Raw genomic sequence first — 21669 nt, 5'->3', positions numbered from 1 at the left:
CGTTTGGCACCCTGTGCTGCGGGTGGTTTGGGGAGGGGGAGCACGGCTGCAGACAGGCATGCCAGAAACACCACAACCCAAAGGAGACCTTTATTGGGGACCCTTCAGCCACTGAACAGAATATGGCATTTCTTACATCTTCCTCCTGCGCTGGGGCCCCGACACGGGCCGAGTCCCCAGAGCGCATTTCCAATAGCTCTGTCTATATACATATACATACATCCACAAGCAGGGACAGGGACTCATCGGGGTACAGAGGGGACCAGGTCCCAGGGCAGGGTGTGCTCAGCTTGGGGGGCTGTGTCACCCCACTCTGAGCACGGAGGGTGGAAGGGAGCAAGTGCTGAAGCATGGGCCAGACAAAGGCCAAGCCAAGCCAGCAGCTGCTGCTGCCATGCCAAGCAAAGGCTGGTGGAGGGCATGCAACCACCACAGCAGCCCAAACCCACTAACTGTGTAGCTCTGGACACCCCAGAGCCCTTTCACCCCAGCCCTCAGAGCAGCAGGGATGGGATCCACTCCAGCCCTCTGGCACGGCTCGGCTCAGCAGCCAGTGGGCTCTTCCCTGCTGGCCATTGCTCCTTGCCCTGCACGGGCTCACGCAACAGGCAGGGCCTGCTGGGCCTTCACCTGGCAAGAGACAACACATGGCAATGAGGAAGAGCGCTGCTGTGCCCTGGGGACATGGACGTGCTGGCTGAGGACAGACAAGAATGTGTTCCCCACACGCTTCACCCAGGACAGCCACCAGGGGTGTGTGCCATCTGTGTCCATCCCCAGGGCATCAGAGCAAACTCACCTCCAGGTTTGTCCTGGCCTTGCGCAGCACGCTGTGGGTCCTGGTCACTGCAGGAGAGAGAGATGGGGTCAGTGAGGTCCCTGTGCCACAGAACCACATGGGGTACGTGGGGAGCAGGCCAGCTTGGCTGTGCCCCCCCAGCACGTACGCTGGCTGACGATGAACTGCTCCATGCTGTCCTTGAGCTGGGCTGTGCAGCGCAGCCGCCTGGCCGTGCTCTGCAGAGCATCCTCCCTCTCGGAGAGCCGGGCCCGCAGCGCCGCGATCTCGCCCTGGAGCACCTGCTCCTGGGACAGGGCCGGGGGATGAGCTCTGAGCACCGGCCCCGGTGCCCCGCCGGCCCCCAGCCCCGGCTCACCTTGCCCTGGTGCTGGGCAGCGCTCACGGGCAGCACGGTGCTCCAGAAGGCAGCGAGGAGGGACACGCACTCCTCCAGGATGCCGTGCAGGGTGCTGGCGCTGCCCCACAGGTGCCCCTGCCCCGTGCCCGTCCATCCCTGCGGGAGAAGGGTGCGGGAGCAGCTGCTGCCGGGGCACCCCCATCCCGCCGCAGCCGGGCGCTCAGCCCGGCACAGCTGGGCAGCATTCCCCGGCCGGGAGGCTCCCTGCCTCCAGCTGCCCCTGCACCCCTCGGGGCTGCTTGTGGGCTCGGGAGCCATGTAAAGCTCTGAGGTGCACCGAGGGTCTGGCCCCCAGCTGCTGCCTGCCCCGTCCTGCCCACGCTTTACCTCCTTTGCCGGGAGCGGGCAGTTGGGCAGGCCGAGTGCTGGCCGTGTGAGGCACATCAGCTCCCGGGCCAGGGCCTTTCCCTGCACCATGTGCTGCTCCAGGGCTCGGTACGTGTCCAGGCGCCCGACGACATGAGCCCCCATCAGTCCCTCGCTCTTCCTCAGCAGCACGTCTGCCCCGCGTGGCTCTGTGGAGCAAGCTGGGTTAGGAGAGGAGCACTGCCCGCTCCCCTGTCCCATGCCGGGCACTCGACTCTGCTCTGAGCTCTCCAGGCTTGCTCAGCAGTGCAGCACAACCCACCGTCCATCCGCCGGAGCACCGACGTGCCGGAGGGCAGCGGGGACAGGAGGGGAGCTGCTGAGTTAGTGCCAACATCGCGCACTGGAGGAGATGGGAAGCAGCCTGGAACAAGAAACACCTGAGCCCCTGTAGATAGATGTGGCTCCGTGCCTGGGGCTGCTGGGGTCCTGCCCTCCCTCTCTGCTGCCAGCAGGGCCGCTGTGTGCAACCTGCTGCCCCAGGAGAAGTGTCTGGGAGCACCCAGGGGTTGCAGAGGGGCCAGGCACCCCAAGGGCAGGGGCTGGGCAGGGATGCCGTGCGTGGGTCCCATACCTGCTCGTGTCTCAGCAGAGGGGCGCGGGAGGCTCTCGTAGACGTGCAGCTCCGCACGCAGGGTCTGCAGGAGCAGGCCTTGCTCCTCACTCTGCTGCTGCAGGAGCGTCACCGAGTGCTGCAGCCTGCAGAGGTGACACGTGGGTCCCGTGCCAGCCATCCCTCCCAGTCCCGTGGCCCCAGGGCCACAGTGCCCCAAACCTTACCTGTTGTTGTCCTCCTGCAGAGAGCGCCGCTCGTCCCGGAGCTGCCGGACGCTCTCTTGGCACTCGGAGAGCTCCTCCGCCAGCCTCCGCTGCTTGCCACGCCTCTGGCCCAGCTCGGCCTCGGCCTCCCGTGCCCGGGAGCAGGCAGCCACCAGAGTCTCCTGCACCCGTGCCAGCTCTGGGGACAGAGCACGGAGGTGTCACCACCGCCCCACTGAGGCAGTGCCCTCCGGGGCTCAGCCCCAGGATGCTGGCCCGGCCCTACCTTGGGAGAGGTGGTCCCGTTGGAGGCGCAGGGTCCGGTTTTCCTCGTGCAGAGCCTGGTTCTCCCTGCTCAGCTGCAGCCCCAGCTCCGGTGTCTGGCCATAGGCATCACTGGGCAGTCCTGCGGAGGGAGCAGTGCTGGGTGTCTGTCCCGGTGCCCCGCTGTGCCGGGGTGAGCAGAGGGCTGTGCACAGGCCGGGCCCGCAGCCCCAGCCCGTACCGCTGCCCTTGCCGGCCAGGCGGCGCTCCAGCTGCTCCCGGAGCCGGTCGTTGGTGCAGATGGACTCCTCCAGGCGCTGGCGCAGGTTGCGGATCTCCACCAGGTGTTCCTCCAGCAGGTCTGCCCCTGCCACAGCCAGGGACACAGCTCAGGGCAGGAAGGGCTGTGCCTGCCCCTCTCCACACCAGAGCCCTGTCCCGCAGCTGTTGTGGTGCTGGATCTCCTCCCTGCACCCACAGGCGGGTGGGATGCCCTGTGCTCTCCACCATGGACCATACCTGTCAGCTTCTGCCCACAGGAGTACCCTGGTGCCAGGGCCCCATAGAGCAGCGGGCCGGCCGGGGGCACCTCCCAAAGGCCGCGGGGGAGCTCAGCCGGGCCCTGCAGGGCTCCGTGCCGGCAGAACGATGCTGGGGCTTTGCTGCCCTCTCCAAAGGGGCCCAGTGGCACTGAGGGCTTTGCTGGTGCCATGGGCAGTGTCACACCTGCACACACAGGACAGCGGGGAGGAGGAGAAGGACAATGAGCCGGTAGGAAGAATGGGGCAATGAACTCCCTCATCTGCTTTCCCCTCCCTTGTTGCTCTGCTCAACAGCGCACTCCAGAGTCCCCATCACTGACCTCCCATCCCAACCAAACCTATTCCCCCTGAGGAGCAGGGGCTCTCCCAGCACTTGATGATTACATGACACAAGTTTGAGGGTCTCAGCCCCACTCCTACACAGCACCTCACCAAATCAGCCTTTTCCTAGAAAGCCTGGAATGTGCCAGTGTCTATACCTAGGGCTAATGCTGTCTTGGGATGGGCCCCTCCAACCCACCAGGTCCTCTCTACATGAAAGCCACATGTTCCCACTGTCCCCCAGCCAGAGCAGTGGCACCCAACCTCAAAGCCATAGCCCTGAGAAGAAGGAGGAGATCAAGGGCAGGACATGCAGGTCAGAGAGGGTGGGGATGATGTGTCACAGCACAGCATGCAGGGCAGGCAGAAGCAAACCCAAGCCACGAGGCAGTGTGCTCACTTTCTCCAAGCTGCCTCCGGAGCACCTGCAGTTCCTGCTGTGCCTCAGCCAGGGAGCAGACAGAATTGCCACAGCAGCCCAGGAGTGCCGGGGCCGCAGGAGGAGGGGGCCCGGCAGGGAGGAAGGGGGACAGCCCGGGGGCCAGGGCGGGCAGGGGGGCACTAACAGGCTGGGACAAGGAGCCAAAGTGAAGGCCTAGAGACAGGAGACAGATGCAGAGAGAGAGGTGTCACAGGGGCTCTGGCTCAGCCTGGCAGAGAGCCCTCCTCCCTGGTGCTCTGGGGACCCTGGCACAGCCCGAGAAGCCAAGTCCCTGTGTCCAGGGGTGCTGCAGCTGTGGCCCCTGGTGGTACCTGTGTGTTGGGCAGGCTCCTCGTGGCACTGGCTGTACTCGCTGGCTGCATCCCCATCAGAGCAGGGCTCCAGCCCCTCGGAGGTGAAGGATGAGCTGCTGGCAGAGTGGGATGACTCCGAGGGTGGGCAGCTGCTACCTGGGGACTCAGAGCGCTCCTGCAGCTTCACCTCCAGGCTCTCAATCACCTTCTCCTTCTGCAGCTCCTGGCTGAGCCTGTGGAGATGGCCCATCACCAGGTCTGAGCTCCATCCCACAGCCCTTTCCTACGTGGTTCCCCATGTGCTGTGTCCCAGTAGTGATACACGGCTGCTCAAAGATAGAGTGCCCACTTGGCTCGCCATCCCCAGAGCAGAGCAGCCCCACCCAGGACATCCACCTGGGACAGAGACCCCGAGGGCACCCTGGACTCCCACCCCAAGAGCAGTGATAACCTCAGGGTGCCCATGCCAACATATCCCACAAAGCCTTCCTTGGGAACAGGTACCTTTGTGCCAGGAGTTCGTGACTGGTTTTATCCTCCCCGTCTTGACGATCTCCTGAGAAATCAAGGCCAGAGAAGAGCCAGTCAGTGTCTCCATGCCCCAGGATGCCTGGTCCCACACAGAGCCATAGCAGGACAGGACAGCCCAAACCAAAGCAGGTATCCCACACAGCACATGATGTGAGAGCTTCTCCTGCTCTTCACCCATCAAAGCATCCCTTCCTTATCCACCACACGCCCACGACACCCAGCCCCACTGCCCCCCTAGAGGTGCTTACTGATGCCCAGCTTGTCGCTGAGCCTCTCAGCCAGGTGCCTGCCCTGGGCCAGCTGCTCCCTGAAGCCCTGGCCCAGGTAGTAGTCGATGTCAGTGCCCCGGAGGAGGTCCTCGAAGGAGCGCAGGGCGTCCCGCAGGTGCTGGGCCAGGCCGCGGCTCTGCCCACGGCCCTCCCGCAGCACCTGCCGCAGGTGGGACAGCTCCCGAGCCTGGGCCTGGATCAGGGAGTTGTATTTCCTAGGAGAGACGGGCAAGCAGGGTGTTCACAGGGCAGCCAGACCACTGAGAACACAGCAGGGATGAAGTGCCATGGTGTGGAGACCCTGGGGGGGCATTCCCTGGTCTAGGGAGACACAAGAAGCTTCCCTCAAAAAGCTGTTAGACCCCACTGGCTCCTTCCCCTGTTCCTATGTCTGTTCCTGTGTCCCTGAGCCACTCCTTCCCTGTTCCTTGTTTGGCCCTCACCTTTGTACTGCCCCAGACCAGGGTCAGCCCCCAGGCCCCTACAGAGAACAGGCTAGACCCTCTGGGTGTGGGTGCTGGGACCTGAACATCTCGCTGAATAAAACATCTGTGGATACTATGCAAAGATCCTTTTTGCTTCCTCAGCCTGGACTATGCTAGCAATAATTCAGACTGCTACACCATGGAGGGAGTCTGTGCATCATCCACGGCTGGGACCCTGCCCCAGCACACAAACACCCCAGGAACCTGCCTGCAGGCAAACCAAGCAACAGGGAGCCACCAGCCTCGGGCAGCTCCTGGAAATCGCTGTATCTCCCCATGTGCTCCAGCCCCAGGGCCATACCCGGGCCAAGTGGCAGAGTGCAGCTCCTTGGGCAGGGCGGCTCCGTGCTTGGCGGCGGGCAGCTGTGCCTCGAGCAGGGTGACGCGGTGCACCAGGCTCTGCAGGTCGCGGTGTGCCCGCAGCGCGGGTGGGCACAGCGCGCCGTGCCCGTCCGACTGCCAGCCCTCGTCCTCGTCCGTCAGGCTGTGCGCTGGGGACGCCAGGGCCTTGGGGGCCGCCAGGGGCCGCTCAGCACTCGAGGTGTAGCCGCTGGTGACGGAGATGGAGCGGGCACGGCGCTGCAGGCTCTGGATCACCTTGTTGGCATTGAGCAGCTGGGTCTTGAGGTCGTGGATGTGCTGGTGCAGGGCCTCCACATCCTCCAGGGCCATGGTTTTCTGCGCAGTTTTGCCCACTCTGGACATCCCTGGCTGGCACGGGGACCCCAGCTCCTCACCCAGGCTGGTCTCACTGAACACATCTGGCTCCTCGCACTCTGCAGAGGGCACAGCGTGTCACTCCTCTGTGCCAGGGGGGCAGAGCACAGGGATCCCCGGAGCCCTGGCTCTCCTTACCAGGGCTGGTGGTCTCGTCACGGTCAGCCTCGGTCTCACTGCGCCCACAGGTCTCATAGCCCAGGTCCTGGAAGTCCACCTGCACTTGCTTGCTGAGCTGCTGCGCCTGAGGTTCACCTGCTGGGCAGCGCCATCAGCTCAGGGCACCCCGGGCAGGATTCACCACCCCTGCCCCAAGCACAGGGCTCAGAGCACGCCCCCACCCCACCCTGGCTTTTCACTCACGGAGCAGGACGTGGTATTTCTCCAGCTGCTCAGCTTGTGCCCGCACTGTGGCCTCCGATGCAGCGAGCTTGTCCTGCAGCTCCTGGCACTGCCTTTGTTCCTGTGCCACCTGGGAGCGCAGCTCTGCGCCCAGCCCGGGCCAGCCCCCGACGGGAACCGAGCCCTCCGCCTGCCGGAGGGGAGACGGACTGTCAGCTCCGCATTTCACCCTCATCCCCAGCTCCATGCTCATCTCCATCCCGGTTCCCTGCGCACTTACATGGCTCCCGTCCCCTCCGCCGGGGCTGCCAGGGCAGGGTCTCTTGGCCATGTCCCCCTGGGCTCGGGTCTCCAGCGCGGGGCGCTTGGTGGGCACCGCTCCCCTCTCTGCCGAGAGCCCCGGGCCGTCCCCGCTGCCTCCGCCCGGGCGGTCCCCGAGGGCCCCGCGGCTCCTCCGCGGCAGCCGCCGGGGCTCGGGGGCCAGAGCGCTGCCCAGCCCCGGCTCCTCCTGCTCCCCGCTCTCCAGCAGCGACGTGGCCTCACCCATCCGCTCCTTCAGCTCCGCGTTTTCCAGGCACAGGCTCAGCATCGCCTTCCTGGGGGCACAAGGCACGGTAAAGGACGGGCAGAGGCCGGAGTGATGCAGGGTGTCCCCTCCGGCCACTGCCACCCCGGCTGCAGAGCCCAGAGCTCTTGCCTGATGTGGGACACCGAGGAGAAGCCGGCTTCCTCCAGCTGCGCCTTCAGCTCCCGCAGCTCCTGCTCAGCCCGCAGCTCCCGCTCGGGCACGGTGGGCGCTGTGCTCCGTTCGGTGCCCCCTTTCTCCTTGCGGGCCCGGGGGTTGCTCTAGAGGCACAAAGGGTGACAGGGACGCGGTTTGGCGGTGGCGCCATGCCCAGCTCCGCCTCCCCCGCTCCCGGCGTGGCGCTGCCCCGACTCACCTGCTGGGGTGCCAAGCCACGGGCTGCCTCCTCCTTCATGCTGTCCGTGAAGTTGGTGCTGCCATCGGTGCGTGAACCTGCGGCCTGACCTGGGGACAGCACAGCACACGGGGCGCTCAGAGCAGCGGCGCTGGCAGCGCTGCCTCTGTCCCCTCCTCCCGCGGGTACCCACGGTCACTGCGGGCAGCCCCGGGCCGGTGTCTGCTCTCACACACACCCGGTGCTGGGCCGAGCTTCCCCTGCCGTCCCTGGGGGCTGCCACCCCCTCCCCGCACACCGCACCCTGTGCTGGCCCAGAGTGAGGGACGGGACAGCCCCGGGGATGGGAGCACGGCAATGGCTCCTGCCGCATCTGCGCCTTGTGCTTGCTGCCCTGACAGACACACACCCACCCTGCAGCCGCTCCACACGCCACAGCAGCAGCAGCACAGGCTTGGGCACGGAGCCCCGCTGGACTGCCCCAGCCCGGGGGGAGGATTGGGGTGCACACCCCACATCCCCTGGCCAGGAGCAGCCACGCTGCCCTCAGTGCCCAAGCCGTGCTGCCAGGCATGGCCTGGGGCTCCCTGCAAGCCCTGTGCTGGCTTGGCAGAGCTAAAGGGACACTTGTGTCCCTACATGTGCACAGAGAGCTTGGGCAGAGCTGGGGTCACGCTCTTCTGCTTGCACACAGCTCTGCTCCTGTGCCCTTGGTGCCAAAGCCTGGGTGAGGACTCGAGCCCCTTGTCTGGGCAGCTGGGACACGGCTGTATCCCCAATCCCTGTCACAGACATCTTTTATGAAAAATCCTTTCCTTAGGATTTTTCCTCCTGAGAAGCTGGCAGGCCTCAGGAACAAAATGTAAACATTGATTATCTGCTGCTGTGGAATGCAACAGGTGCATCTGTGATTGGTCTCATGTGGTTGTTTCTAATTAATGGCCAATCACAGTCAGCTGGCTCAGACTCTCTGTCCAAGCCACAAGCCTTTGTTATCATTCCTTCTTTTTCTATTCTTAGCTAGCCTTCTGATGAAACCTTTTCTTCTGTTCTTTTAGATGTTTTAATATATCATAAAATAATAAATCAAGCCTTCTGAAACATGGAGTCAGATCCTCGTCTCTTCCCTCGTCCTAAGATCCCTGTGAACACTGTCACAAATCCCTCCTGTCCCCAGGGGAGAGATGTTTACACAGGGCCCAAGACTGTCCCCTAGAGCTGTGCAGGGCCAGGTTCCACAGCTGCCTGTGCACCAAAGGAGAGGTAACTGCTCTGCCTGTGGCCAAATCCATCAACTCTGGAGCTGCCAGGCAAGGCAGAACACAGAGCAGGGGAGCACAGAGAGATGCTGTCAGGAGAGATGCCAAGCATCCCTGCTGAAGGAGAAGCCAGCAGGGACGCATCTGGCTCTCAGGAGGAATAGCCAAGGAGCAGCCAGGAAGGTGCCTTGCAGCAGGGCAGGCGTTTGCACTGTGCTCATAGCTGGGGACACGCTCAGGAGACCCCTGTGTGCCACGAGGCTGCGAAAACGTGGGGGCACCCCACTGCTGAACCTGGCTAGATACCACCCTGCACGGTGGAGCCTGTCCAGGGAAGCAGCCGTGTCCCAGTGAGCAGGGACAGCCATCACTGCCACACAAGGACAGCCATCACTGTCCCGGGGAGCAGGGACAGCCATCACTGCCACACAAGGACAGCCATCACTGTCCCGGGGAGCAGGGACAGCCATCACTGCCACACAAGGACAGCCATCACTGTCCCGGGGAGCAGGGACAGCCATCACTGCCACACAAGGAGAAATGCGGTTCTGGGAGCGAATGGCTCGGCGGCAGCAGCAGCGCAGGGAAGCAGCAGCTCCTGTAGGCGGCACTCGGCACAGCCAGAGCTCAGCCAGGAGCCCCGGGGACAGAACCAGAACGTGCCGGCGGCTGAAGCAGCCGGGGCGGCACCAGTGCCTGACGGGTGAGGGGATCAGACCGTCGGCCGCAGACTTTGCTGAGGGCTGAGGGCCACCACAAGGCTCTCTTTGGGTCACCGTGGCTGAGGGACCACAGCAGGGACACACAGCTGCTCTGAGAACCAGCCCTTGTGCCAGGACACAGCATCCTTCTCACCACCGCCCACAGCTCCACACGGCTCCCAGCGCTCCGGGGCTGAGTAAAAGGGAGCGCAATTCTCAAGGAAAAAGGACCCCAAACCCAACTAAAAGCAAGGGGCAGAGCAGGGAGCCGGCTGAGGAGCAGAGATGTGTGCACACAGGGCAGCTTGCCCTGGATGATCACCATGTGCTTGAGCTCCCACCACAGCAGGAGCACACCGGGCTGCTCAGCTCTGTGTGCCACCAGCACAGGAGACAAGAGATGCAGCCACAGCTCTGCTTTCCCACACACTCCTCAGGCTCTCAGCCCAGCCTGGAGGCACACAGGATTAGTTACATGCTTGCAAATTGTGCACAGGACACTCGGGTACAGGGCTGCACAGGAGCCTTCACACTGCTGGGGACAAGGGACAGGAAGCAAGGTCCTCAGGGAAGTTCAGAGAGGAAGGAATGACTTCCACAAGGAGCTAGGAGACAGCACAAAGCACTGCACAGTTTGACAGAGGGTGAGCTCAGGCAGGGAATGCTCAGCCAAGACTATCAGAGATAAGAGGCCAGAAAAGCTGGGGGGCATGAGCCTAGAATAACACTGCCCCTAAGGGAACAGCCAAACACACAGGGGAGAAGGGAGGTGCCTGAGCACCAGCCAAGACTCCTCTCAGGCCGTGCCAATGAGTCTGGGCTGGGCCCTGGGCTCCATGGCACCCAAGGGACCAGCTGGGCATCAGTGCCAGGATGGCAGGGGGACAATGGAAAGGTAAGAACAGGGACACAAAGGCTTCTACAACGTGAGAAGCAAAAGGATGAAGAGAAGATGGTGCTACACGGAGAAGCGAGAAGAAGGGAATGAGATGAAACAAAGAAAGGAAAAGCTAACGAAGTCCAGAGCTGCCCAGCAGCTGCCAGCTGTGTCCCTTTGAGCCACAGGGGCAGTGCTGCCCTGCTGGGTGCCAAGGGGAGCTCGGCTGCCTCCCAGCCCCATGGGGCACAGGGAGGAGAAGCCCCCAGGGCAGCACAAGGCACACGTGGTGCCAGCTGAAGCAGTTGCAGGGAGCCATGCAGCAGAGCAGGCTCAGTGCAGGTGTGCAGCCCAGCACCACAGAGCTCTTCTGCTCTGCCTGCCCCTAGCTCAGCCTCCCCAGCAAGCACAAACAGATGCTCAGAGCTGCAAAATTTGCTCCTGCCATCCTGAGAAATGAGTACAAGACAGCAGATCCACAGCCCACTGTGCATGGGAAGCCCTGATGCTTGCAGGGTTGTTGCTACTGTTTTTCAGCTTTCACACCAGCTCCCACATTCCCAGAGAAGGTGGAAGAGGGCCTGGAAAAGGAATGCAGTGGTGCCAAGGGGGACAGACACCTCAGAAATAGGGTCCATGGCCCAAGGGGCACGTGGAGCATGTAAGGGATATGTACATGTTTGAGTAAGGGAGCAGACCCAGCCCAGACCCTGGGAGCAGGGACAGGTCTCAGTCCCCCCAAACCATCTGTCTAAAAGAGGAGAAAACTCTCCCATGAAGGCACTCACAAGTTAGGTTGAAACTACTTACAATTAGGAAAAAAAAGCCAGTCAGTAAATTCATGAACACTGGAGTAGGATTTGGTTTAAGCATAAACTGAATTGCTGGTTCTACACTCAAGTCTTGTGTAAAAGGCCCAGGCAAGTGTCCCCAGGTCTTGAATTCTCATCTCTGGAACACACTTTTCCATATTCACTGTCTCCCTTTGGGCCAGCCACCATCAACCCAAGGGGTGGGTGTCACTGGGTAAGAAAAATGGTGAGGGAATACAAAAACTCACACTCATGCACTTGGGAGATGATAGAAAACATCTGGTGTTTCCTTCAGAGATAGGGAATCTTTATTTGGCCCATGGTGGTTGCAAAAGAAGGGAGCTAGAGGGGAATAACTAAAATGGAATGATTTGAATGTGCAAATACATCAGTGGCCACCAGGGTGGGTCAGACAGGAACGTACACGAGACACAGGTGGATTGCACTGATCGCCGTTTCCAAAGCAGCTCAAAAAGAAACCAACAACAGAAGCCCTGCACCAGTTCTATCGTACCACAGCAAGTACCAGAGCTCAGTCAGTGACACAGGTTAGTGAACCGTTTCCGTGGCAGCAGGCGGGCCAGTGCTCAGAAGGCATGCTGGGGTACGACTGTCACACGCTCCTGTTCCCCACCTCCTATGGCGCCCTGCGGCTCCAGCCTGCTCAAACACTCCAAGCTTCTTCCAAGGGCTTCTTCCAGCCGTCCCCGCAGCTCGTGGACCCCTTCCAGCTCCACCTGCAGGGCGTGGTCTCTCGCAGCGCTGAGGGAAGAGGGTTAGACCGGCCCCGCCCTCGGACACCGAGCCAGGCTCAGTCACCTCCTGCCTCACCTCCAAGCTCCCCGGAGCACAGCCACCCCCAAAAAAGGCCCCAGCCCGCGGCAGGGGCCTGCAATCGCAGCTGTTCTGCAGTACTTTCCCAAGCACTCCACTTATGTGCTCCCTGGCTATCAGGTAGCTCAAATATCCCAGAGGCTGCAGCCCTGTGAAGGGCAGGGGATTAAATCAGGGGACAGGCCACTGCCTGGATAAGCACCTAGAGGGATCCTTATCAACCCAACAGTTGGCTGAGAATTTGACAGCAGTCTCTGAAAGGTGGCCAAGTGTGGGTGGGAAACTGAGCTGGGAAAAGATAAGTCAAGAACAGAGATGGAAATCTCATGGCAATGGGGGGAGTTTAGGGTGCCATTAAAGCCACACAGTGCAGCTCCTTCAAGGGAAAAAGGCAGCCTAAAACTTGGAGTCTCAAAGAGGCATTTGGCTGATCCTTTGCCTAGAGTCCCTCCAGGGCAGCACAGAGGCAAGGCAGCCTCACTTACCTGTCTGGGTGTGTGTGAAACTTCACCAGGCTGCCATAGAGCTGCCTCTCTGCCTGGAGAGCCTCATTTAAGCGATTCCTCTCTGCCACCAGCCCTTCCAGCATCAGTAACAACTGCTTGGAGAGAAGAGACAAGGTGCAGCTCTTAAACAGAGACAGAAGCCAAAGGAGGTTATCTAGCTGTCCCTGACAAACTGGGGGTTCCCCTTCCTCTCTTGCTTGTGTCCATGTCATCCCTGGACTCCCAAAAGCCTCTGCTCTTTGGACAAGTGCTAAAGCAAGCTGATCTTCTCCTCTGTATTCCCACAACCACACACAGCCAGCTTCCAAGAACAAGCACATCCTGGCTGAAAACAAAGCCTCATACCTGAGTGCCAGCAGAAACACAAACACACCCAAGCCTGACCCACTGGCACATTACCTGTTGCCTTCTGTTTCCAGCAGCCTCCTGTCCTTGGGACTCTGCCATGGCCACTTTCTCCCGAAGCACCAGCACTTCTTGTGTCAGCCTTTCCATGGCTGGAATTTCTTCAGGATCCACCAGCTGCATCTGCAGGTCCTGAAACCCAACAAACAGCAGGAGAGCTCAGTGAGGAAGGGATCAGTAACAAAGACAGCTGCACCTTTGCAAACCTCCCTGGAATGCAACTGCCAGAAGTTTCCAGTGTTTGGAAAGATCCAGGTCTTCAAAGGAAAAAATGCCAGAGCACTGAGAGTGGATTAGGCACAGACCAGAGTGCTCAGTAAGAACCAAGAGGGGTGCACTCTGATTAAAGGGCTTGAAACACCAAATAAGAACAGTCTGGGGGTTTGGGGCCTTTGCCTTCTGGCCAAAGGAACCCAGAGAGCTGTAGGCAAACCAGCAGCAATAGCATCTGGTATAGCCAGCCACACTGCTCTGAGGATGTGGGGAACAAAGAGACTCCTCTGCAGCATTCCCAGGTGGAACTCCAGCACACCTCACCTTGATTAGGTCCTCTTTCATCTGGATGGTTCTGGTCAAGGACTCAATATCTGAGGCCTGCACCTGCAGCTCCTCCTCCTGTGTGGCCAGGACAGACTGGAGAGCAGAGAGCTCCCGCTGCAGAGGGAAGAGAAGCCCCTCAGAGACTGCTGAGAGCCAACACCCCCCTGCAGGACACTGCCCCCCATTTCTCACTGGGGCACCCTCACAACAGCAGGGTCCAAAACCTCCAGTGAGGGGCAGCCCTAAGGTCTCCCAAAAGCAAAGGAGATCAGCACAGGCTCCATCACAAGCTCACCCTGCTTTCCCTTTCCTTCTTTGCCATTAGCTCCAGCTCCTCTTTGGCATTGACAAGATCCTTCTCCAGCTCTGCTGCTGACATTGTACCTGCAAAGACAGCTTGGTTACTGCAGGAACACCGTGTGCCAGCTCAGACCCCAGGATCACACACAATAATCCCTCTCTGGCAAGACAGGGCCCTGGTGCTTGTGCTCCCTATCACACTGTTTCTCAGTAAATGCTTTTCTTCCTTGCTTGGTCTTTCAACAGCAGCTGAAAGCAATGGCAACATCCTGGTCCCAAAACAGTTACACATTTGTCTCAGCTCAGCCTGAAACAAAGTCAAAAACTGTCCAGCGGGCAGCATCAGATCTCTGAGCAGAAACTCCTCACCTCAAACCCAACAGCAGCTTTCTCTTTCCCTTACTCCCATCCTCAGACATCACCCAGAAGACAGGCAGAGCTTTATTTCAAAACTCTCTTGTTCAAAGTTCTCTACTCTTCCACAGTTTTATGTAATCATGTTTCCCCCACAGCAGAAAGCCCTGGTCATATGTGGGGACCTCAAAAGATGCTGTCCCACACTCACCTCCCTCTGTCCTGCAGCTGCTGTCTTCCTGTGGGGATGCAGCAATGACTGTAGCTCCATAAGCTCTTTGCAGTATCTCCTGAGAACATAAAAGGTTTGCATTTTCATGGGGAACACACAGCTTCCCCAGAACTCCAGGACTGCAGCAAAGCTGCTGGCTGTTGTGCTAACACCTCTCAAATGTGAACAAACAATGAAGGGGATGTAGCCTGGCAGTAGGAACAAGTGAGTTGCACCCAGAAGTTGTACTTGTGGGGAAGAGGGCACTGGCCTTGTTTTATTTGGCACTGGCAGCAAGTGTCTTCACAGTAAAGATTAAACAGGTTTCATCAATTGCAGCAAGACCATCTTTCAACTCATCTTTATCTCAGCTGTGGCCCAAAGAGACCATGCAGGAAGGAAAACACATCCCTGGAAGTCTCTAGAGCTGGGAATAGAAACCTGTTTACAGCTGCCTGAAAACATTCAACAAGTCAGCTCATCAGTAAACCATTAACAGCTGCTCAAGTAGGAGCCATGGCATATGCAGCCTTGGAGCTGTGCTCAGCCTCAACGGGGCTTTTAGCAAAGCTGCTTTAAAAATACCAACTCCAATTGTGGAAGAGACAGCAAACAGCCAGCAGGCTCTGCCAAGAATTAGTGAGACCTAAATTTAGCTCTCTTGTCCCCTCCAGAATGTGACAATGTCAGGGAGGGGATTACAATACAGCAAGGCAGCCCAGCCCAAGGAAGGAGTGGGTCAATGCTACAAGGTCAAAGGGTGCATGTCTTTCATACTCTCATGTGCCCCAGGGATTCAATTACTGCTCCATCAAAACAAAAAGAGACACTGAGTGACAAAGGCTGGTGAAATCAAGATCAGAACACTCAGGCAGCATTCCTGCTCCTCAGTTTCTCCTTCTCCTAAAGGAAGACTTTTTGGTAATCCCACTTTCATTTCTATCATTCTCTGTGGTGCTCTTCTCTCTCCTACGTCTTTCTGTGGCAATCAGCTCTTTCTGAAGCCACAAGGCCACAGGCAGAGGAACACAGTGCATGATTCTTACTTGTATGGGTTGTTTGTCCTGCTTCAGTGGCCTGGCACCAGCTGACTGGGTCCCAGCAGGGTCCTTCCCCAACACGTGCTGGCGCAGCAGCTGTAGCTCACTGCTCCTTTCAGCCAAAGCCTGTGCCATCTTCTCTGCAGCCACCTGATTGAGAGGAAAATAGGGATGGGGCCATGACCAGGGTGAGGGTCCTAGTCCCTCTTCTTCAGAGACTAAGGAAACCACCTCAATATTCATGTGTCACTGGAGACTCCAAGTGCTCTGCAAACCAGCTCCTGGCCCCTCACACTCACTCCAGTGCAGCCCTCCCAGCTCTGCTCCGTTCTCAGTCCACTCCAGGGCGTCTCTTTGCTTAACAACAGTCAGTGGCACCCACCTCAGCCTCCCACTGTGGCACTGCACCAAACTCACTCTGCTCTGCTGCTCCTTGGTGCTCAGAGCCTGCAGCAGCTCCCGAATTTCAGCATCGTGCTCCACGGTTTGCCGGTTGCGGTCACTGAGGAGATCCTGCAGCATCTTCTCCTTGTGCTGGAGGCGCAGGCACAGCTCCTCTGCCACCTCACTCTGCCCGGGGCCCAGCTTGCACAGCAGGGTTGCTGTGAGCTCCTGAGCAAGGGGGAGGAAAGGAGTGAGACTGGGAGCTGTGCAAGGACTCTCCAGCTGGGTGCAGCTGAGGGAGCAGTGTCAGCAGGCACAGGTACGCTCAAGTGCCAGAAGCAGCCAGCCTTCAAACGCTGAGCACAGCTTCAGGTGAGGCAGCAGCAGCCTCTGCTTTGGCACCACTCTCTCCATGGACAAACTGAAGGCTCAGGAAGCCAAGCTAAGGCCTTACCTCCACTTCCTTGTTCCTGTCATGCAGGCAGGTCTGCAGCTGTTGGATGATCCCCTCCTGTTCCTTCTGCCTGCTGCCAGATTTGGCTTCAATCTCCTCTTTGAGCCAGCGGAGGTTTTGGCAGGTTGCTGAGACCTGCTCCAGTTCCAGGGTTTTGGCTTTCAGGAGGCTCTCCAGGCTCTGAGTACCACAAGAGAAGCAGCTCAAGCAGGGACACAAACTTAATCCCGAATTAAGCAAAACTGGAAATTCTCTACTGCTAGCAGAGTCACACACATTCACCCATCTGCTCCAGGTGGCCTCTCTGCCCAGCCCAAACAAGAGTGCGCCAGGAACCTGCCCCACCACAAGGCCAGAGGAAGCCAAACACCTGCAGACACTGTCCCCAGAGCGCTGACAGGAAGGTGTGTGTGACACCCCATCCCCAGAGCCCTGCTGGGCTGGGCAGGCCCAGCACTCACGTGGATGGTGGCCTCGTTGCTGCAGAGGACACTGCGCAGCCTGTCCAGGTCGCTGCCGCGCTCCCGCATGGACACGCGCAGCTGCTGCAGCTCCTGCTCCTTCTTCTCCAGGGCACAGAACTTCTCATCTACTGCTCTCTGGGTGACAGAGGGCATCATTCACAATGGGGGCATGGGGCTCTGCAGCCAACACTCTGTATGTTGGACTTCAGCTCCCCCTGCCAGGGGGACGAGCCATGAAGGGCATGCAGAAGATACGGTCACCCCTGGTCAGCCTGGGCCGATGGTAACCCAAAGGCTGAGCCTCAGGGACAGCTGAAACACTGCCTGCAACATGTGCTCACCTCCAGAGCAGCATCCCTGTCGCTGACACGCTGCTGCAGCTTCTCCAACATGGCATTCATGGCTGCAGGGCTCTTCTCCAAGCTTTGCTGGCATTGCAGGAGCTCCCTGGACTCCTAGAGGTCAGACACACGCCCCCTAGTACAACTGACAGTACAGAAACCTCCCCCATCCCAAGGGCAGCACACAGGGATAACTTCCTCCACATTAAAGGGTGGCAGTCCCAGCACCTGGGGATGGCTGACTAGCCCTGCCAGGGCTCACCAGGCATTGCTGGGGCTGGATACCTGTGCCTTACTTCTCACCCTGGGGGCCCAGAAGCCCTCTCCTTCCTTCCTTTCTTCAAAGGACATGCACGAAAGCTACAGACAGACTTTTGCATGGCCAAACACCAAAGCAGGATCAGGGACTCCATTTAATTATGCTCAAGTCAGATCTTTTTGCTGATCTCACCTGCAGAAGCTGCTCCTTGTGAGCCAGCTGCTGAGTCAAACGCTGAACTCTCTGCTCCTGGGCCTGCAGCTCACGGCTTTTCTCCCACTCCAAAGTCTGGAGCTGCTGAGCCTTGTCCTGCAGCTCTGCCTGCAGCTGTTGTACCACAGCACGCAGCTCCTGCAAGGAAAAGGCAAATACCTTGGAATTCAATCCTCAACACAACCATAAACAGTAGGCCAGTCTGAGAATAGCTATCTGCAATGCTACAACTTTCACATCTCAAAACACACTGCCATGGTGCTTGAATTTATTTCATTGCCCAGGGTATCCATCCATCTAAACCCCTTGCTCTGGCCACAGGCAGAGCTTTAGTCAATCACAGCTAAGCTGTGCAGCAGGGAACATGAACATCACAAAAAGAGATGGGACATTTGCACCAGCCAGTGATGTACAAGTGACAACAAACCCACTATCAAGGGTCTTTGCTGATTCTTAATCCTCAGCTATGACACTGAGGAGGCTGGAGAATTTTCCCTGCCACACATGTGACAAGGGGTTAGGCAATTGTGCCCAGTCTGCTGTCAGCAGAAATTATGAACAAGAGCAGAGCATTGATCACCTCAGTGCTCCTCAGTCATGCAAACCCAGAAACTTCCAGGCTAAGTGCCTGTCACACCTGGTTGTGTTTCCAGGTTGCCTCTTTCTGCTGCTCCTCCTCATGGACTGTGGTCTCCAGGAGCTGGGTTGCTCTCTTGGCTTCAGCCAGCTGATGCTCCTTCTGGCGCTGAGCTCTCTTCAGTTTCTGCACCTCCAGCTTGATGCAGAAAAGGGCGTTCTGAAGGTCGAGCGGTGACATTTGCTGCTCCTGGGGTGACAGTGGGCTCTCTGACACCTACCAAAAAGCAGGGTGCACAGAAACTCAAGAGATTCTCTTCACATGAAGGATTTAAACACCTGATGTATGTGAGGCTTTCCAGGACATACCTGCTGCTGGCCCAGATGGTTTCTGTGTAACATGTCCCGCAGCTTGGCCATGGTCTCATTCTGCCCTTCGATGATGTGGTACAGCTCCTCTGTCTGAGCCCAGCACAGCAAACCCAGTCAGTGGCAAAGCAAGCACAAACTCTCCCATCCCAAGCCTCCAGCCTGCATTACGACACCTCAGCACCACATGAAAGAGGCTTTGCAAGAAATAATTTAGTGAGGTGCAGGATGCCAAGCAGTGGCTCAAGCATTCCTTCTCAGGCACTGCCCACAGGGCTGGAACAGAATTCCCTGGTTTTGGGAGCACCACCCTGAACTATTACCTTACTCTCTTTGCTCTTCAGGGCCTCATTCAGACTCTGGATTGTACGATCCTGCCTTTGTGTTGTTTCTTGAGCAGATTTTAATTCAAAATTCAATTCATTCAGCTTTTCCTGTAACAACTGAAGACAGAAATAGGTTGGGTTTATTTAATCCTGCTTAATGCTCTGTGTAAACACCCTTAAGACTCCTTACACTCCTTACTCCATACAGCCCTGGTGTTGACCACATCGAGATCAACATGGCTCCCTCTAGAGTCTGTAAATCCTGTTGGAGCTGGGTGGAGACCTGTGAGTAAACACAAAGGCCCTTCACAGCACTTACTGCAGTGCTTCTGCTGCCTCAGTGCAGGGCAGAGGTTCCAGCTTTGGGTTCACAGACCATACTGCCTCCCACATACCCCAGGAGAGCCTCACTCAGGCTGCCCCACAGCCCTCCCTCCCAGTTCCTATCATTTGTTTCTCTTTACTCAAAAGGAAAGGGGCTGCTTCAGCCCAAAATCCTCCCAGAAATCTGAATGAAAAATATCTGCATGAAGAAGCTACACATTCACTGATCAAATCAGTGGCTTATTTAGCATTAAGTTCTGGCTTCAGCACAAAAGACCCTGGCCACTGCCAGGAACCTCTCAGCAGTCTCCATGGCTGGTTTATAACCTGAGAAACCTTTGCCTTTGATGGTCTCACCCTAAAGAGAACACTACCCACTCAGTTTCAGGACAGTTTGCTGCTTTCACCATAAAGCTCAGGACAGAGGACATGTTGTGCAGTTAAACAAGTGCTCATTAGCATTTTTAAACATGCTGCCTGTTGACATTCTCAAAGTTGGATGATACACCTCTTCCTATGAGCTTACTCAGGACTCAGCTTCTGGAGTTGGAGCTGGTGCTGCCACATAATTTCCTCCTGCTGTTCATCTGTTGACACACCTGTCCTGTTATCTCTGACCTGACACACCCCCTAACCTGTTTAAACTCTTCTAGCTGAGCCCTGGGTCTCTATTTCCATCAAGCTTTGCAGCCCAGGTAGCTGCAGCACTTCATGGCCATCCCCAGATTTAAATAAATATTCCATCCCAATTTTTTCCCCAACATTTAATGTGAGGATTTTTCCAGAGGATATAGAATTCAAGAGCATAATTAAGAACATATACCCTTCTCTGCATGTGTTAGTATTGATCTGCCTCAAGAGAACTCAGATACATGTTTCTTTCCCAAGTATTTAAACAGAAATGAAACCAGGACTCCCTCTCCTACACCAGGCTCAGCCCATGCAAATCCAAGAGACAGGAAACAGCCCTGTGCATCTCCTTCACCAGCTCCTGGAAGGCTCACCAGGCAAGTGCAAAGTTCCTCTAAAATAATGATTTGCAAAATTAAATATGGAACATTTACACAGCAAGTGCAAAGTTCCTTCAAAATAATGATTTGCAAAATTAAATATGAAAAATTTACACAGCCCAGCTGCAGGAAAAAAAAAAGTAAATGCTTTTAATTGAATCTGACAGACAACAGCCCTGAGAATCACACACCCTTGCTGGGAGGGAGGTGCAGGTACCAGGAGGCACCCTCTGACACTAACCACATCAGACTCCCAGCACTGGATGTGCTCTCCATGGACAAATACCTTGTTGGCAGCTTCAGAGTGCTGGAGTTTGCCCTGCAGCTCTGCTGCACGCACATCGGCCACGTGCTCCCCTGCTGCAGCGCTGCCTGGAGCTGCCTGCTGCCCTTCATGCTGCAAATTCTGCAAGGAGAAACACAGGGAAACATGAGACAACAGCCCAACTCCTGCACTGGCTTCTTCCCTTCAGCTGTCAACCCTGCAGCAGGGTTTAAACACGCCCTGTGTGCTTTGCTAACCGGCTCTGAGACATCACTCTGCCCGTGTGTCCCTTCCCTGGGTGGCAGGCTGGCACCTGGCAGCTCTCTGCCTCAATTTCCACCAGTGCCCTGGTGCCCCAAGCTCTCACTGGGCTCCCTGTCTCCCCTCACTGCTGCACCACGAGCCCAGCAGCTTGTTTAGCTCTAACCACCATCTGTGGGCTAAGTCATATCCCTGAACCTGCTCTCCTTCCCATGTGCCCTGCTGGCATTTTAAAAAAGCCTCAAAACCCACACTGAAATGGTTCCCATGTTCTGTGTCTTTATCAAGCCCACAACCTTCAATCCTTCCCACCAGCTCCTAGCAGTCACCCCCTGCTCTGAACCCCTCCACTTGTGATTTTCTGGGCTCTCCTTCACCACTTCCCATGCTCCAGCACCCACACCGTGTACAATTCCCTGCAGCTCCTCAAACAGGAGCGAATTCAGTGCCACAGCTGAGATTTTTTTTTTTTTCATGACACATACCCATTTATTGGGAATGTAAACAGCCCACTTTGTGCCACGTGGCCTGCCAGAGCCGGCTGGCTGAGCACAACACTAATCCCTTGTCATCCCTCCTTACAATTCTGCTGTCCCCCGCCCAGCGAGTTAACTCCTTAGGGCAGCACTCCATCCCAGCCAGCCTCTGCAGCCCTCACAGGGCTCCTTCAGCATTCCTGAACATTATCATGACACAAGACTGGCTGCACTGGTGCCTGCTCTAGGTGGGAGCCCTGGAAAGGGCTGCTGGATGCAGCACAGAGGCTGTGGAAACGTGGCAGGGCTGTTTGGAGCACCGGCTCCAGGCAGTGCAGCACAGCCCCAGAGCAGTCGGCTCCAATCAGCCCTGTCAGGCTGGATCCTCATCCTCAGTGGGCACAGAAATGCTGTCTGTGGGGAAGCCCCCTCAGATCTGTGCCTCTCACAGACACAAGTAACACCTCCCTTTACCCTGATGTTTTGTTAGGATTTCAGTGAATCCTTACAGTCGTGGTGATTACAAATTTTCTCTGCCAGAAGGCTTTGGATGAGGCAGGGAGAACTGCTGGAATCTGTCACAGCAGCTTATTTTGAAATAAGGCTGATTAAAACAGAGAGGGGGGAAAAAGGAAAACACATTTCCTCAATTTTCACA

The 21669-nt window shown here is 57.6% G+C and overlaps 1 protein-coding gene across 12 annotated transcripts in view; it reads right to left on the bottom strand.

Annotated features, from left to right (window-relative positions):
• Nucleotides 1-70: 70 nt before the first annotated feature.
• LOC135450812 (myomegalin) overlaps nt 71-21669 on the bottom strand; it is a 36067-nt gene continuing 14468 nt past the window's right edge. For 7 of the 12 annotated variants that reach the window (XM_064719327.1, XM_064719322.1, XM_064719323.1 and 4 more), the window contains 36 exons: nt 20296-20415; nt 18673-18792; nt 18350-18442; nt 18042-18257; nt 17384-17542; nt 16933-17046; nt 16589-16726; nt 16128-16307; nt 15707-15901; nt 15296-15439; nt 14250-14328; nt 13680-13768; nt 13382-13498; nt 12839-12976; nt 12419-12534; nt 11734-11861; nt 7472-7560; nt 7228-7376; nt 6811-7126; nt 6552-6720; nt 6327-6443; nt 5773-6247; nt 4966-5201; nt 4691-4742; nt 4205-4419; nt 3852-4046; nt 3108-3314; nt 2830-2955; nt 2611-2730; nt 2346-2523; nt 2140-2264; nt 1828-1929; nt 1158-1714; nt 948-1086; nt 800-846; nt 71-630 (listed from right to left, as the gene is read on the bottom strand). In XM_064719327.1, coding sequence (XP_064575397.1) covers nt 598-630; nt 800-846; nt 948-1086; nt 1158-1714; nt 1828-1929; nt 2140-2264; nt 2346-2523; nt 2611-2730; nt 2830-2955; nt 3108-3314; nt 3852-4046; nt 4205-4419; nt 4691-4742; nt 4966-5201; nt 5773-6247; nt 6327-6443; nt 6552-6720; nt 6811-7126; nt 7228-7376; nt 7472-7560; nt 11734-11861; nt 12419-12534; nt 12839-12976; nt 13382-13498; nt 13680-13768; nt 14250-14328; nt 15296-15439; nt 15707-15901; nt 16128-16307; nt 16589-16726; nt 16933-17046; nt 17384-17542; nt 18042-18257; nt 18350-18442; nt 18673-18792; nt 20296-20415 — 5793 coding nt within the window. In that variant the 3' untranslated portion in view covers nt 71-597. The remainder of the gene's footprint in view (nt 631-799; nt 847-947; nt 1087-1157; nt 1715-1827; nt 1930-2139; nt 2265-2345; nt 2524-2610; nt 2731-2829; nt 2956-3107; nt 3315-3851; nt 4047-4204; nt 4420-4690; nt 4743-4965; nt 5202-5772; nt 6248-6326; nt 6444-6551; nt 6721-6810; nt 7127-7227; nt 7377-7471; nt 7561-11733; nt 11862-12418; nt 12535-12838; nt 12977-13381; nt 13499-13679; nt 13769-14249; nt 14329-15295; nt 15440-15706; nt 15902-16127; nt 16308-16588; nt 16727-16932; nt 17047-17383; nt 17543-18041; nt 18258-18349; nt 18443-18672; nt 18793-20295; nt 20416-21669) is intronic. The other 5 variants (XM_064719318.1, XM_064719320.1, XM_064719319.1 and 2 more) reach the window with 5 other exon arrangements.

This window comes from Zonotrichia leucophrys, chromosome 8 (genome assembly GCF_028769735.1).
Source record: "Zonotrichia leucophrys gambelii isolate GWCS_2022_RI chromosome 8, RI_Zleu_2.0, whole genome shotgun sequence".
Classification (NCBI taxonomy): Eukaryota; Metazoa; Chordata; class Aves; order Passeriformes; family Passerellidae; genus Zonotrichia; species Zonotrichia leucophrys.
This window is presented reverse-complemented; position numbering and strand designations above follow the sequence as displayed.